A 16,103-nucleotide genomic window follows, 5' to 3' on the forward strand; every position below is an offset into this window, starting at 1 on the left:
ATGGGATAACAATAGAACATTTTAAAAGCAATGGGTTAAAAATAGAGAGACACATAGAAAGTAAAATTTCAAAAACAACGTGGTGCAGGACAGACCGGAAAGAATTATAAAACAGTGATATGCAGCTTCATAAAAGTAGACATAGAAGGAAAATTTTAAAAGTGATGAGGTACAGGACAGACAGGAAAAAAAAATAGGGACAGAAAACAGGATAAAAGTAGACTTAGAAAATTTTTAAAAGTGATGGGAATAAGGAAAAAATGGGAAAAAAAAGAAAAAATAGGGACAACAAACTAAAGAAAAAGACATAAACCCAAAATTTAAAAAGCAATGGGGTACAGGACAGACAAGAAAGTATTAAGAAATAGTGACAGCAAACTAAACAAACTGAGAAATAGAAAGGAAATTTAAAAGCTATGGGGTGCAAGACAGAGAGGAAAAAATTTAAAAACAGTGAACTGGATAAAAGCTGACATAGAAAATTTTAACAGCGACAGCATTAAAGAAAGGCTAGAAAAAAAATTAAAAACTAAGGATAGACTGAATAATAGAGACACACAGAGAAAGAAAATTTTAAAAGCAACAGGGTACACGACAGCCAGGAAAGAATTAAAAAGCTGTGATATGCAGCTTGATAAAAGTAGACATAGAAGAAAAATGTAAAAAGTGATGGGGTGCAGGAGAGACAAGAAGAAATTAAAAAATAGGGAGAGAAAACTAGATAAAGAGATATGGAAAGAAAATTTAAAAAGCAATGGGGTGCAGGACAGACAGGAAAGAATTAAAAAATAAAGACAGTGAATTGGTTAACGTAGAAATAGAAAGAAAATTTGAAAAGCGACGGGGTACATGACAGCCAGGAAAGAATTAAAAAACAGCTATACACAACTTGATAAAAGTAGATATAGAAGGAAAATTTTAAAAGTGATTGGGTACAGGACAGAAGGAAAAATTTTAAAAAATAGTGACAGCGAAATAAAACTGAGAAATAGAAAGGAAACTTAAAAGCGACAGGGCACAGGACAGAGAGGAAAAAAATAAAAAATAAAGACAGTGAACTGGATAAAAGTAGACATAGAAAGAAAATTTTAAAAGCAACAGTGCACATAGAGAGGAAAGAATTAAAAAATAGGGATAACAAACTGGATAAAAGCTGACATAAAAGAAAATTTTAAATGTGACAGAACTAAGGAAAAACAAAAATCAACTAAAAAATATTGATAGGGTGAAAAATAGACAGATAGAAAGTAAATTTAAAAAGCAACAGGCTACAAAACAGACGGGAAAAACTTAATACATACAGTGAATTGGTTAACACAGAAATAGAAAGAAAATCTAAAAAGTGACGGGGTACATGACAGACAGGAAATAATTAAAAAATAGCAATAGGCAGTTTCATAAAAGTAGACATAGCGCCGTGGTGGAACCCCGACCGGCGACGGAGCCCCACCCAGCCGCTCGCTCACTCCCCACCGCGGGATGGGGGAGAATCAGAAGGGTAAATGTGAGAAAGAAACTCATGGGTTGACATAAAAACAGTTTAATAATTAAAAAGAAAAATTTAAAAAAAGGGGAAAACCAAAGAAACAAAGAGGGAGGAAAATAAAACCCAAGAAAAACAAGCGATGCAAACGACAACTGCTCCCCACCAACCGACCGATGCCCAGCCCGTCCCGAGCAGCGGTCCCCGCCAGCATCCACCCCCCGTTGCACTGCCGAGCACGACGCCATACGGAGCGGGACATCCCCGTGGTCAGCTGGGGTCAGCTGTCCCGGCCGTGTCCCCTCCCGGCCCCTCGTGCCCCAGCCCACTCGCTGCTGGGGGGGTGAGCAGCAGAACAGCCCCCGGCGCGGTGCAAGCGCTGCTCGGCAATAACCAGCACACCCCGTGCTACCAACGCTGTTTCCAGCACAAACACAAAGCGTAGCCCCGTATCAGCTACTGTGAAGAAAACGAACTTTATCCCGGCCAAAACCAGCACAGGCAGAAATAAAATTTAAAAAGTGAAGTGGTACAGGAAACACAGGAAAAAATTTAAAAATGGGGCCAGAAAACTAGCTAAATGGAGACATAGAAAGAAAATTTAAAATGGACAGGGTACAGGAAAGACAGGAAAACAATAAAAAATAGGGACAGCAAAATAATAAATGTTGGCATAGAAAGAAAATGTAATAAGCAATGGCATTAAGGAAAGACAAGAAAAAACTAAAAAACAAAGATAAGGTAAAAAATAGACAGACACATGGAAGTATAATTTAAAAACTGACAGGGTACACAACAGACAGGAATAAATTAAAAACTATGGAAAGGGAGCTTGATAAAAGTAGACATAGAATGAAAATTGAAAAAGCAATGGGGTTCAGGACAGACAGGAAAAAATAAAAAATACAGACAGTGAATTGATTAAAGTTGACACAGAAAGAAAATTTGAAAAGCAACTGGGTAAAGGACAAGCAGGGAAAAAAATTAAAAATGGGGACAGAAAACTGGATAAAAGTTGATGTAGAAAGAAAATTTAAAAAGCAAAGGCATTAAGGAAAAACAAGAAAAAAGTTTAAAATAAGGGTAGGGTGATAGAGAGAGACATAGGAAGAAAATTATAAAAGTGGAGGCATTAAGGAAAGACAAGAAAAAGTTACAAAATAAGAATGGGAGAAAAATACAGAGAGACATAGGAAGAAAAATTTCAAAAGCAATGGGGTACAGGATAGGGAGCTAGATAAACAATACGGATAGGGAGCTAGATAAAAGTAGACAGAGAAAGAAAATTGAAGAAGCAACAGAGTACAGGACAGACAGGAGAGAATTAGAAAATGAAGACAGTGAACTGGATAAAAGTAGCCATAGAAACAAAATTTAAAATTGATGGAGTATAGTATAGACAGGAAAAAATTAAAAAAGAAGAACAGGAAACTAAATAAATAGAGACACAGAAAGAAAACTTTTAATGCAACTGGGTGCAGGACAGAGAGGGAGGAATTGAAAAATAGGGACAGGGAATCGGATAGAGGGAGACAGAAATCTTAAAAAGCGACAGGCTACAAGAAACACAGGAAAGAACTAAAGAATAGGAACAGGGATGAGAATAGAAGGAAACATTGAAAGAAAATTTTTGAAGTGACAGGGTATACGGAAGAAAGGGAGGAATTAAAATTTAGGGAAAGGGAGCCAGGTAAAGGGAACTGTTGAAAGATAAATTAAATAGTGATGGGGTACAAGAAATATAGGGAAGAATTTAAAAAAAAAAAAAAAAAATCAAGAAAGGGATCCAGATAGAGGAAGACATAGAAGGAATTTTCAAAAGCAACTGAGTAAAAGAAACATAGACAAGAATTAAAACATTGGGACAGGGAGATGGTTAGAGGACAATGTAGAAAGGAAATTGAAACAGTGATTGGGTACAAGAAACATAGGAATATTAAAAAAGCAGGGACAGGGAGATGGGTAGGAGGTGCCATAATAAGAAAATTTTAAAAGCAACAGTGTACAAGAAACACAGGAAATAATTAAAAAATAAGGACAGGGAGATGGATAGAAGAAAACATAGAAAGAAAATATAAAAAGGTACAAGGTACAGGACAGAGGGAGGAATTAAAAAACAGAGACAGGGTGCCAGAGAGAAGGAAACAGAAAGAGAAATTAAAATGCAAGAGGGTACAGGAAAGCATTAAAAAACAGGGAGAGGGAGCTGCTGAGAGGGAAACATAGAAAAAAATTAATAGGTGAAGTGGTACAGGGCAGAGTTGGCAGAAGAGTAACAAGTCCGGGGGAGCCGGACAGGTAGGAGGGCCAGCGGAGAGGGAGGCAGAAGCAGGGACAGGCAGAGATGGACCGGGACGCACGCAAGAGAACGCGCAACTGGCCACTGCTGCTGGCACCGGCAGGAGACCTTCGCCACTCCAACGCCTTCCTCGCTCCTCCACCGCGAGGCTTCCCAGCGGCTCACACGTGCAGCCGACGGCGGCATGGAGCTCCCAGCACCGCACGCTGGTGTCTGCTCTGTCGGGGACGGCTCGGAGGGATCCTTCGCTGCAGGGACTGGCCATTCCTTGCTGGAGGCACCGGCCTGCGGGACCCCCTTGGATTCCCTCCTCCGCCAGTTCCCCTTCGTCAGCTCCCTCAGGCAGGCGTGCCTGGGCAGACCCTTCCCCAGCTAAAGGGAGGAACTGAAAAATAGGGACAGGGAGACAGATAGAGGGAGACATAGAAACAAAATTTTAAAAGTGACGGGGTACAGGACAGATGGGAAAACATTAAGAAATAAAGACAGGGAGATGGATAAGGGGATACATAGAAAGAGAAACTAGAAAGCGGTGGGGTACAGGAACCACAGGAAAGGATTTAAAAATAGGGACAGGGAGGAAGACAGAGGGAGAAATAGAAAGAACATTCAAACAGCGACAGGGTACAATTCACACAGGTGAGAATTAAAAAATAAGGCCAGGGAGATGGAGAGAGCGAGACATACGTATAAAAAAAATTTTAAAACTGATGGGGTAAAGGAAAGAACGAGAAGAAATAAAAAATAGGAAAAGGGAGCCAGACAGAGGGAGGCATAGAAAGAAAGTTTGAAAAGTGATGGGGTACAGAGCAGACGGAGGTATTAAAAAATAGGGCCAGGGAGCCAGATAGGGGGAGACATAGAAATGAAATTTTAAAAGCAATGGGGTACAAGGCAGTACGGAAAAGCTAAAAAACAGGGAGAGTGAGCCGGTCAGAGAGAGACATAGAAAAAAATTAAAAGGCAACAGGGTACTGGGCAGAGTTGGCAGAAGAATAACAAGTTTTGGGGAACCATACAGGTAGGTGGATGGGCAGAGAGGGAGACAGAGGAAGGGAGGCAGGCAGACATCTGGAGAAGGGTGGCAGAGATGGGCCAGGATGCAGAGAAGGTGGCACACAACTCACCACGGCTCCTGGTGCCGGCAGGAGACCTCCGCTGCCCCGATGCTTCTCTCTCTGCCTCTGCCCCCTCCTCCTCTGCAGTGCTGCCTGCCCGACCCTCGCCCACTCAGCAGCATGCAGTGGACGCCTCGATGGTCTTCATCCGCAAGGCTTCCTCATCACACAGCGGCTCACGCGTGTAGCCGATGGAGGCACCGAGCTGCCGGCACCACGTGCTGGTGTCTGCTCTGTCCGGGACGGCTCAGAGGGATCCTTCCTCGCCACAGGGACTGGCCATTCCTTGCTGGAGGCACCGGCCTGCAGGACCCCCTTTGATTCCCTCCTCGGCCAGTTCCCCTTCAGCTCCCTCGAGCAGGCGTGCCCAGGCAGCCCCCTTTACAGCTAGAGCCCCTTCTCACAGCGGGGCCAGCCCCATCCTCAGCCTCACTGGCCACACCCCAGCCCCAGCTGGAGCCCACCGGGACCAGGGGCCATTGCCAAAGCCCCACAGCACATCACCCCCTCCCTGCATCTGTCCACAGCCAGGAGCTCTGTCCCCGGGGCTGCAAAGACGTCCAGGGACACAAAGAGGCAGGAAAAGCGTGTTCATTAATGCACATAAGAAATCCCGGCAGCGAGTTGGCTACAAGGCTCAGTGCCCAAACGCAGCAGGACAGAGGGAGAAAAGGGAAAAGAAAAGCAGGAGGAAGGACAGAGGGACATAGAGAAGAGGTGGGGACAGGGAGCCAGAAAATGGGATGCTGCGAATGACAGAGGGACAGGGAGCAGGACACGGGTGTAGAGAGAGTGGAGAGACTGAGCCAAAAAGAAACAGGGACAAAGAGATGGAGGAATAAATAAGAGACAGGGAGCAGGAGAGAGAGGCGGAAGGGACCAGCAGGACAAGACAGAGACAAGACAAGGGACAGGAAAAATTCTGAAGTGACAGGGGAAAAGGAACATAAAAAATAAAAAATAGAAACAGGGAGCCAGATGGAGGTAGACATAGAAAGAAAATTTTAAAAAGTGACAGGGTACAGGAAACGTAGGCAAGAACTAACAAATAGGGACAGGGAGACAGAAAGAGGGAGATGTGGAAAGAAAATGTAAAAAGTGACAGGGTACAGGACAGAGAGGGAAGAATTAAGAATTAGAGACAGGGAGACAGAGGGAGACGGAGAAAGAAAATTTTGAAAGCGACTGGATACAAGAATCATACAGAAGAATTAAAAAATAGGTACACGGAGATGTATAGAGGGAGATGGAGGAAGAAAATCTGAAAAGTGACGGGATACAAGAAACACCAGCAAGAAATTAAAATTAGGTTAGGGAGACAGAGAGAGGGAAAGGTAGCAAGAAAATTAAAAAAGCGACTGGGTTTGAGAAACATATGCAAGAATTAATAAGATAGGGACGGAGAAGTAGGAAGACTGTTTCAAAAGTGATGGTGTACAAGAAACATCGGCAAGAATTAAAAAATAGGGACAGGGAGTCTGATGGAAGGAAACTATGGTGGGTTGAGCTTGGCTGGCCACCAGGTGCCCACCAAGCCGCTCTATCACTCCCCTCCTCAACAAGACAGGGGGAGAAAATACAACAAAAAAGCTTTGTAGGTCGAGATAAGGACAAAGAGATCACTCACCAATTACTGTCACAGGCAAAACAGACTCGACTTGGGGAAATTAATTTAATTTATTGTCAATCAAAATCAGAGTAGGATAATGAGAAATAAGAACAAATCTAAAAAACACCTTCCCCCCTCCCTGCTCTTTTTTCCTGGGCTCATCTTCACTCCTGACTTCTCTACATCCTACCCCCAAGCAACACAGGGGAACAGGGAGTGGGGGTTGCAGGCAGTTTAGCACGCGTTGTCTCTGCGCTCCTTCCTCCTCATGCTCTTTTTCTGCTCCAGTGTGGGGTCCTTCCCATGGGGCCACGGGTCCTGCCAGGGGCCTGCTCCAGCGTGGGCTCCTCTCTACGGGACCACAGGTGCTGACAGGAGCCTGTTCCAGCGCAAGCTCTCCACGGGGTCACAGCTTTCTTCAGGCACATCCACCTGCTGCGGCGTGGGGTCCTCCACAGGCTGCAGGTGCATGTCTGCTCCACCGTGGACCTCCATGGGCTGCAGGGGACAGCCTGCCTCACCATGGGCTTCACCACGGGCTGCAGGAGAATCTCTGCTCCAGTGCCTGGAGCATCTTCTCCCCCTCCCCCTCCTTCTTCCCTGGCCTTGGTGTCTGCAGCACTGTTTCACACTCACGTTTTCTCTATCACAGCTTCTGCGCAGTATTTTTTACCCCTTCTTAAATGCCCATCACAGAGGCGCTACCAGCGTTGCTGACGGGCTCAGCTTTGACCAGCAGATCCGTCTTGGAGCTGGAACTGGCTGTGTCCAACATGAGGACAACTCCTGCAGTCTTCTCACCCCTGCAGCCCCTGCCCCGCCCCAGCTAACAAAACCCAATACACGTAAACCCAATACAACAGCGATCGGCTACAGGGCAGAGAAGGGGGATTGAAAAACAGGGAAAGGGAGCTACAGAGAGAGAGGCACAGAGGAAAAAGAAATAGCGATGGGCTACAGGTCAGGGAGGAGGAAGCGACAGGGAACCAGACTGAGGGAGATGGAGAAAAACAAATAATAGTGATGGGCCACAGGGCAGAGAGGGGGATTTAAAAAAGGCGACAGTGAGGTGGACAGAGATAAACTGAGAACTACCAAAAAAACCTCGGTGAGCTGAAGGGGAGAGACAGAGGAATTAAAGAATAGGGACAGGGAGCCAGACAAACCAAGACGGGGAAAGAAAAAACATAGCCACAGGCTAGAGGGAGAGAGGGAAGACTCAGAAAAACAGGGACAGCAAGCAAGATCCAGTGAGATGGAGAAAGGAAAAAATACCAACGGGCAACAGGACAGAGGAGGTGGCATTCAAAATGAGGGGCAGGGAGCAGAATAAAGAGAGCAAGAAAGAGATAGACTTGCAACATGCTAGAGAGCAGAGGAGGAAGACCTTGAACAACAGGGACAGGGAGCCAGGCAGAGAGAGCCAGAGACAGCAAAAATACCAACGGGCTACAGGACAGAGAGGGAGGAATGAAAAATAGTGGCCAGGAGCCAGACAGAGAGAAATGGAGATGGAGAAAATAGCCATGGGCTACAGGGCAGAGAGAGGGAGGACGTAAAAGATGGGGACAGGGAGCTGCCCAGAGCGAGATGGAGAAAGGAGGTAGAGGGGAGGGGGAGGGGGGGGGGGGGAAGCAGCAGTGAGGGAAAGGGGGGGGGGGCAGGGGAGGGGCAGGGAGGGACTGGGATGCAGAAGAGGGGCAACAGGGCCCCGAGGGTGCGGGACTCACCGCAGCTCTTGCTCTTGGCGCTGCCAGGAGGATTTGCCAGTTCAGACACTTCTTTCTCCTTCTCTCCTCCCTTCCTATTCTGTAACTCCGGTCACTTGGCTGTCCTCCACCTAAGAGAATACATGGGTGTCTTACAGCTCTTACGAGATGAGGCTTCCTAGACATGTAGCCTCACTCGCTCATGCACTACACACAAGAGTAGGACAGAGGGAGAGAGAGAGAAAATGGTGAGCAGGGAGCAAAACAGATGGATTGAGAGAGAAATTGAATGAGAGGAATAAGGAAGGAGGGAGAGAGACAAAAAGATGGGGAACAAACCAGTGGGATTGAGGGGGAAAAAGAGAGAGAGAGATCAGGACAAAGAGAGGGAGAAAGAAAAACCAGCACTGGGCTGCAGGATGAGAAAAAAGGCCAGGGAGCAGGACAGAGGGGAATAACGGGACAGCGAGCTGGGCAGGGGGATACAGCGAGAAACAATGGGAGAAACAGTGGTATGGAGATACATAGACAAAAAGTTAGGGGGAGCATGGAGGACAGAGAGAATAAGAGAAAAGGGACAGGGAGCGGGGCAGAGGTGGAGAAAGAAAGAGACAGACAGAGGAGGAGTGACAGGACCAAGGCAGAGAGATGGAGAAAGAAAGAAAAAAACAGTGATGGGTAGCAGGCCAGAGGGACAAGGAAAGACAGGAGGAAGGACAGAGCGATATAGAAAACAGGTGAAGGACAGGGAGCCAGAAAGAGGGATACTGCTAAAGAGAGAGGGACAGTGTCCTGGTTTTGGCTGGGATAGGGTTAGTTTTCTTCCTAGTGGCTGGTAGAGTGCTGTGTTTTGGATTTAGTATGAGAATAATGTTGATAACACACTGATGTTTCAGTTGTTGCTGAGCAGTGCTTACACTGGGCAAGGACTTTTCAGCTTCCCATGCTCTGCCAGGTGCACAAGAAGCTGGGAGGGGACACAGCCAGGACAGATGACCCCAACTGGCCAAAGGGCTATTCCATACCATACGGCATCATGCTCAGTATAGAAACCAGGGGACTTTGCCGGGGGGGAGCGATCGCTGCTTTGGGGATGGGCTGGGCATTGGTTGGCAGGTGTTGAATGGTTGCATCACTTGTTTTTTTTTTCCCCTGGGTTTTGTTCCTCTCTCTCTCTTTTGTTGTTTTCCTTTTCATTACTTTTTTTTTTCTTTTTCCCATTTATTAAACTGTTCTTATCTCATCTCAACCCACGAGTTTTCTTACTTTTGCTCTTCCAATTCTCTCCCCCGTCCCACTGGGTGGGGAGGGTGAGTGAGCAGCTGTGTGGTGCTTAGTTGCCGACTGAAGCTAAAGCATGACAGACAGGGAGCAGGACGCTGGGATAGAGAGCCAACAACAGAGAGAACGACAGAGAGGTGGAGCATGAGAGAAAACGGGGACAGAGAGTGGGACAGAGAGGTGAAGCAATAAATAACAGGGACAGGGAGCAGGATGGAGGAAGAGAGACAGAGAGAGACGGACATGGAAGACGTAATTGGAGAAAGAAAAGAAAGGGAACAGCACAGAGGGTCACAGAAGAAAAGAGAGGGATGGCAGAAAGAGAAAAATAAGACAAGGGAGAAGGACTGAGGAGCTGAGACAAAAAGGTACAGGGAAAAGGACAGAGATGGATAAAATAAAGACTGAAGGCAGAAGAAAGGGAAAGACTGACAAGGACAGGGAGCAGGACAAAGGGATGGAGGAGGGAGAAAGAGTGATAGAGGCAGCAGGATAGAGGAAAAGAGAGAAAAAGAGCAAGAAGAGCAAGAGAAGGAGAATGAGAGAAGGATGTAGAGAGAAAGACTGGGACATGTAAAAAGAGGGGGTGGGGGGCACACACATCAGAAGGGTAGAAAGGAAAAAAGGGATGGGGAGCAAGACAGTGTGATAGAGACGGAGAGAGGGACGAGGGAGAGAGTGGGATGCAAGGATACAGAAAAGCAGAGGTGCAGGGAAGAGGAAAGAATGACAGAGAGAGAAAGAGGAGGATGGGGAGCAGGAGAGAGATGGAGAACAAAAGAACAATGATGGGCAGAAGAACAGAAATACAGAGAATTTAAAAAATACTTCTAGGGAGCAGGACAGAGGGGTAGAGCAAGAGGAAAAAAATCAACAGGGAGAGGGATGGGTAACACGCAGCAGGACTGTGTGTTACCAGGACACTGGGGGAGTGAGAGGGAGGGAACACAGAGCAGGACAGAGAGATGGAGAGAAAAAAAAATAGGGACAGGAAGAAAAGCAGAGTAACCAAGAGAGGAAAAAAACAGAAAGGGAACTGGACAGAGATGGGCAGCAGAACAGAGAGATGGAGAAAATAACAGGGACAAGGACAGGGACAGAGGAATAGAGAGGCAAAGAGAGGGGTGGGGACCAGGACAGTGGGATATAAACAGAGAGGGACAGGGAGCAGGACACAAGATTACAGAGAGAGAGGTCCAGGGAAGTGGAAAGAATGACAGAGAGAAAAAGAGAGGGGCGGGGAGCAGATCAGAGAGCTGGAGAAAGAAAAAATACTGCTGGGGAACAGGACAGGAGGATAGAGCCAAAAAGAGATGAATGGGAAGCAGGGCAGCAGGATGCAGACAGCAAAAATGACAGGCAACAGGACAGAGGGGTTGACAGAGAAGGGACAGGAGCAGGACAGAGGAATGGAAAGAAAAAATACTGATGAGCAACAGGACAAAGGCATGCAGAGAAAAAGAAGGAGGGAAAAGGAGGAAGGGGGAGAGAGAGAAAGATGGGGATAGAGCACGGGACATGGAGAGACAAAAAGCAGGACAAGAAAGAGGACAGAGGGACTGGGGGCAGGGGTGAACCAGATGCAGATTAAGGCAAAGAGGTGGAGAAGGGAAAAAAACGGTGACGGGCTGCTGGAAGAGACGAAGGAAGAAAAAATAGGGCAAGAGTAGGGAAGAGAGAAAGGAAAAAAGGGACAGCTGGCTGAACAGGGGGATATAACCAGAAACAATGAGACAGGCAGTGGGACAGAGGGATAAAGGCAGAATAACCAGGGAGAGGAAGCAGGACAGATGGACAGCGAGACGAAAAAAGAGCCAGGGAGCAGGACTGAGAGATGGAGAAAGAAGCATTAGGGACAGATGGGTAGAGAGAGGAAAATACAGGTTGGAGGAAGGACAGCGGGACAGAGGGAGAAAGAGTGACAGAACCTGGACAGAAAGTGGGAGAAAGGAAATCCAGTGACAGGCAGCAGGCCAGAGGTGGGGGGGCAGGGGGAAGGAAGGACAGGAGGAAGGAGAGAGGGATACAGAAATCAAGTGAGGGACGGACAGCAAGAAAATGGGATACACAGAAAGAGAGGGATGGGGAGCAGGACACTGGGACAGAGAGCAAGCGAGAGCAACAGAATGACAGGGCAATGGAGCCAGAGGAAGAACAGGGACCAAAAGCAGGACAGAGAAATGGAAAAGGAAAATTAGGGATGGGGAGCAAGACAGAGGGGTGGAGAGACAACGAGGGATGCAAGGATAACAACAGAGAGAGCGGGAGGGAGAGAGAAGGAGGGAGGAGGAGGGAAGGAGGGACAGGGAGCAGCACAGAGGGATGGAGAAAGAAAGAGAGAGATGGGGAGCAGGGCAGAGAAATGGAGAAAGAAAATACAGTGATGGGGAGCAGGACAGAGAACTAGAAAGAGAAAAATAAGACAAGGGAGAAGACTGAGGAGCAGAGAGAGAAAGAAAGGTCAAAAGAAAAGGTAAGAGAGGTAGAGAAATCAAGAACAATAGGGATGAGGAGCCCTGCAGAGAGATGGAGCAAGAAAATGTAGGGTTGGTGAGCAGAACAGAGGGATAGAGAGATGGAGGGGAAAGGAAGAAGAAAGGAGGAACAAAGACAGTGACAGGGTGCAGAACATACAGACAGAGAGAGAAAAAGGACAGGGAACAGGACAAAGGGATTGAGAAATAAAGAAAGGGTCAGATCTGTACAAAGAAATCCCAGAAGGAAAAAAGAAACAGCAATGGGCTAGAGGACAGAGGAAGAGAAAAGAGGGCCAGGGAGCAGGACAGAGGAGAGAAAGGGAAAAACGGAAAGCCGGCTGGACAGGGAGGTATAGCAAGAAACAACTGCACAGGCAGCAGGACAGAGAAATAAAGACAGAAAAAACGGGAACAGGAAGCAGGACAGAGGGACAGTGAGAGGACACAATGGGCAGGGAGTAGGACGGAGGTGGAGAAAGAAGCATTGGGGCAGAAAGATAGAAACAGAAAAAATAAAGACAGGAATAAGGATGGGGGATGATGAGAGGGGAGAAAAGACAGACAAGGAGCAGGACAGATTGTCAGAGAAGGACAGGGAGCAAGACAAGGTGATAACAAGAGAGAGAAAAAAGGGACAAGGAGGCAGGACAAAGTGAAAACTGGCAAAAATAAGAGACAGGCAGCAGGACAGAGATGGAGGGGAAAAAGCCTAGGATGGGCAGCAGGAGAGATAGATGGAGAAGGAAAAAACCAGCACTGGGCTGCAGGACAGAAATGGAGTGAGAAAAAACAGTAACAGGGAGGACAGAGTGACAGAGAACAAACAAAACCAAAGAGGGAACAGGGCAGAGAAGTGGGGGGAAAGGCAAGGAGAAGGACAGAGAAAACAAGAGGGAGTGGGGGGATAGGGAGCAGGACAGAGAGATGGAACAAGAAAGGAAAAAAGGACAGGAGACAGAACAAAGGGAATGAGAAACAAGGACAGGGAGAAGGACAAAGGGATGGAAGAGGAAAAAAATAGTGATGGGCTGCAGGACAAAGATGGAGGAATTAAAAAATAGACCCAGGGAGTATGACAGAATGACAGAGAGACAAAAAAAGGGACAGAGATCAGGACAGCACTGGAGGAAAAAAACAACTGTGATGAGCAGTGGGAGAGAGAGATATGGAGAAAGAAAAAAGACTGAGGAAGAGAGACAGGAAAGAAGGGACAGCCAGCTGGACAGGGGAATACAGTTAGAAAGGATGGGAGAGGGACTGGGACAGAGAGAGAAAGACAGAAAACATAGCAAGAGGAAGCAGGGCAGGGGGACAACAAGAGAAAAAAAACGGACAGCTATCTGGACAGAGATGGAGAAAAAAGCAACAGGGACAGAGGAAAAGAGACAGAAAGAGCAACAGGGAGCAGGACAGAGAAAGAAAATCAGGGCAGCAGCAGGATGGAGAAAAAAAACCTGGGATGGTCAACAGGACAGAGAGGAATAGGAATATGGGCAGGGAGTGGGACAAAAGGATATAGCGATCAACGATGGGACAGGAAGCAAGACAGAGCAACAGACAAAAATAATGATAATGAGAGAGAGAGAGAGAGAAAGACAGAGATCTTGAGAAGCACAGGGGGTTGGAGAAAGAAAGAGAGGTATTAGGAGCCCTGCAGAGATACGCAGGACAAAAAAAAAATGGGGCAGGGAGCAGCACAAAGGGTCAGAGAGAGTAAGAGGACAGGAAGGAGGGCAGGGACAATGAGACACAGAATGAAAAAAACCAGCGACAGTGAGCAAGACAAAGGAATAGAGAGAGAAAGAGAAGGAAGGAAAGAGAGACATAGGAAGGCAGGGACACGGAGCGGCACATACAGGCACAGAGAGACAAGAATGCCAGGAAACAGGCCAGAGTGATTGTGGGGGAAAAAAAGAGATGGATGCAGATCAGGACAAAGAGGTGGAAAAGGAAAAAACAGCGATGGGTGCAGGACAGAGACAGAGCATGAAAATAAAGAGGGACAGGGAGCACGACACAAGAATAGAGAAAAGAGGAGAGGTACAGGGAAGGAAAAAAAAAAAAAAAAAGACAGCAGCGCAGGAAAGAGAGGGTGCCAGGGGAGGGGTAGGGAAGGCCCAGGACACAGAAGAGGAGTGACAGGGCCCTGAGGGCCCAGAGCTCACCGCAGCTCTTGCTTTTGGCGCTGCTGGGAGAATTTGCCAGTTCAGACACTTCTTTCTCCTTCCTCCCTTCCCATTCTGTAACTCCGGTCACTTGGCTGTCCTTCACCTAAGGACACGTGGGTGTCTCATCACAGCTCTTATGAGACAAGGCTTCCTAGACACACAGCCTCGCTCGCTTGTGCAATACGCGGCTGTGCCGCGCTTTGCGTTATGCACACAGACCCTGCGGTGCACGCTGGCGGCCTGGCCTGCTGCGGACTACGAGGAGGGAGCCTTCCTCACCCGGAGAGGCAGGCTCTCTCTTGCCTGCAGCGGGAGGCAGCTCCCGGCCGGCTGGCCTTCAACATCTTCTTCTTTACCTTTCTCTGGCCTCTCCAGCTTCAGCCGCGGCAGCTCCTGTCCACAGCCAGCAAGCGCTCCGCCCGTCCCTTCTCGCCCCCACGCCGCGAGGAGAGCCAGGCCAGGCACAGACAACCCACGCAAGCCGGAGGCGGGTGCCGTCACCGGCAGCCCCAGGGGAGGAACGGACAACTGCGTCCTCAGCGCAGCCTCTGGGAGAGGGAAAGAAGAAGCAGAGACCGTTATTACCGTAGCTCGCCCTGGCCGAATCCCCTCCTTCCTCAGGGGCTTCTGGAGACGCACCGAGGGCCAGCTTGCCGCCGTCACGACAGGGCTTGGGGGTGACCTGGGGCTACAGGACTCCAGCAGACCGGGAGCCTGCCGCAGCGGGCGGTTTGAAGCTCCCCGTCCCGCCACCCCCGGGGCGGCCAGCGGGCGGGAGACACCCGCCGAAGGGGCTCGTTCGCCTCACCGGTGCCCTCGGCCCTCACCTGCCGCCGCCGCCGCCGCCGCCGCCATGTTGCTCCCGGGCACCGCGCATGCGCCGGCCGCCAACGGCGCGCCGGAGGGGCCAGAGCCGGCGTGCGGAGGCCGGGCGGCAGTACCGCGATCGGCCACGAAACGGTGCGGTGCGGGAGCTGCAGTACCGCCTTCAGCCACGCGGCGGCGGCAGCAGCGAGCGGCCGGCGGGCGGCGCCGGCCCAGGGGCGGCACGGGCGCTGCACTGACGCGCTTTGCACGCCGAGCCGAGCGCCCGCCGGCACCGCGCACGTGGGGCGGCCGCGGCGTTTCCTTACCGGGAGGCAGCAACGAGCGCGGCGGCCCCACCCCGCAGGCACCGCAGCATCGCGTCGCCGTTACCGGCAGACGGCAACGTGGAGCACGGCGGCGTCTCCGCGCATGCGCGGCTCCCGAGCTGCAGCGCCGACTTTTGGTCGCCGGGCGGCAGCAGCGAGGGCGGGGCGCGCGCCACCGCGCATGCGCGGGCCCCGCGGTGCAGTGCCGACGCTCGGTCGGCGGGCGTCAGCAGAAGGGCGTTGTGGTGGTACGGGAAACAAGGTACGGAGGCCTGTTCCCTTTGTGAAATACCGGGACTTTTCTGCCGGTGATCACTGCCTGAAGGCTGTCAAAGGGTACTAGCTTGATCACCTACCTACCTATCATTTACTGTGCTTGATTACTGCAGTTGTTACTATTGAAAGCACCTAGCCTTCCATAAAGGGCACATACTGACTTTTTAAAAGCTTTTAGTGCCTCCCCAGAATTGCCTTTACTTCTGATAGGTTGCCGGCTTCCTCAAACCAAGCTGCAAGAAAGATTTTGCCCTCAAGGCAGAACCTTCTGCTTCCCCAGGAGGTAAAGACAAAACCGTGGGTCACTATTTTCTAATAAAACAAAAGTGGTAAAACACTTTCTCTAAGGGAACTAACTACCATATCCCAGTCACAGCAGGTTTCTTAGTATCATGTTTTAATCTGCTTTAAATGCTTTTATGTAAAAGGAAGCCATTAAAATGAGGTATTACTGGATTTAATCTTTATTACACACATTACCCTGGTGCCGTGGAGGACCTGCTTTAAAGCATCGGTAACACCCCATTTTTGCACTTGATCTCAAGCATGC

At 48.8% G+C, this 16,103-nt stretch overlaps 2 protein-coding genes across 8 annotated transcripts in view; one reads left to right on the forward strand and one right to left on the reverse strand.

The window, feature by feature from the left end:
- The window catches only part of LOC140657967 (uncharacterized), a 27,040-nt gene extending 11,945 nt beyond the window's left edge, over positions 1 to 15,095 (reverse strand). The window contains exons 1-5 of one of the 6 annotated variants that reach the window (XR_012044557.1): positions 14,784 to 14,924; positions 14,501 to 14,692; positions 14,142 to 14,247; positions 8,240 to 8,349; positions 6,552 to 7,007 (exon numbers count right to left, since the gene is read on the reverse strand). Coding sequence is in view for 4 of the 6 variants with exons in the window: in XM_072875771.1 (XP_072731872.1) it covers positions 6,776 to 7,048; positions 8,240 to 8,349; positions 14,142 to 14,247; positions 14,424 to 14,692; positions 14,972 to 14,999 (786 nt within the window). In the remaining 2 variants the exon portion in view is untranslated. Of the gene's footprint in view, positions 1 to 6,551; positions 7,049 to 7,069; positions 7,272 to 8,239; positions 8,350 to 14,141; positions 14,248 to 14,423; positions 14,693 to 14,729; positions 14,925 to 14,971 lie in introns of those variants that run through there. The other 5 variants (XM_072875771.1, XM_072875772.1, XM_072875773.1 and 2 more) reach the window with 5 other exon arrangements.
- The window catches only part of LOC140657965 (uncharacterized), a 9,377-nt gene continuing 8,195 nt past the window's right edge, over positions 14,922 to 16,103 (forward strand). For both annotated transcript variants that reach the window (XM_072875763.1, XM_072875765.1), the window contains exon 1: positions 14,922 to 15,539. In XM_072875763.1, the coding sequence (XP_072731864.1) occupies positions 15,381 to 15,539 (159 nt within the window). In that variant the 5' untranslated portion in view covers positions 14,922 to 15,380. The remainder of the gene's footprint in view (positions 15,540 to 16,103) is intronic.

The sequence above is a fragment of the Ciconia boyciana genome, chromosome 11 (genome assembly GCF_034638445.1).
Source record: "Ciconia boyciana chromosome 11, ASM3463844v1, whole genome shotgun sequence".
NCBI lineage: Eukaryota > Metazoa > Chordata > Aves > Ciconiiformes > Ciconiidae > Ciconia > Ciconia boyciana.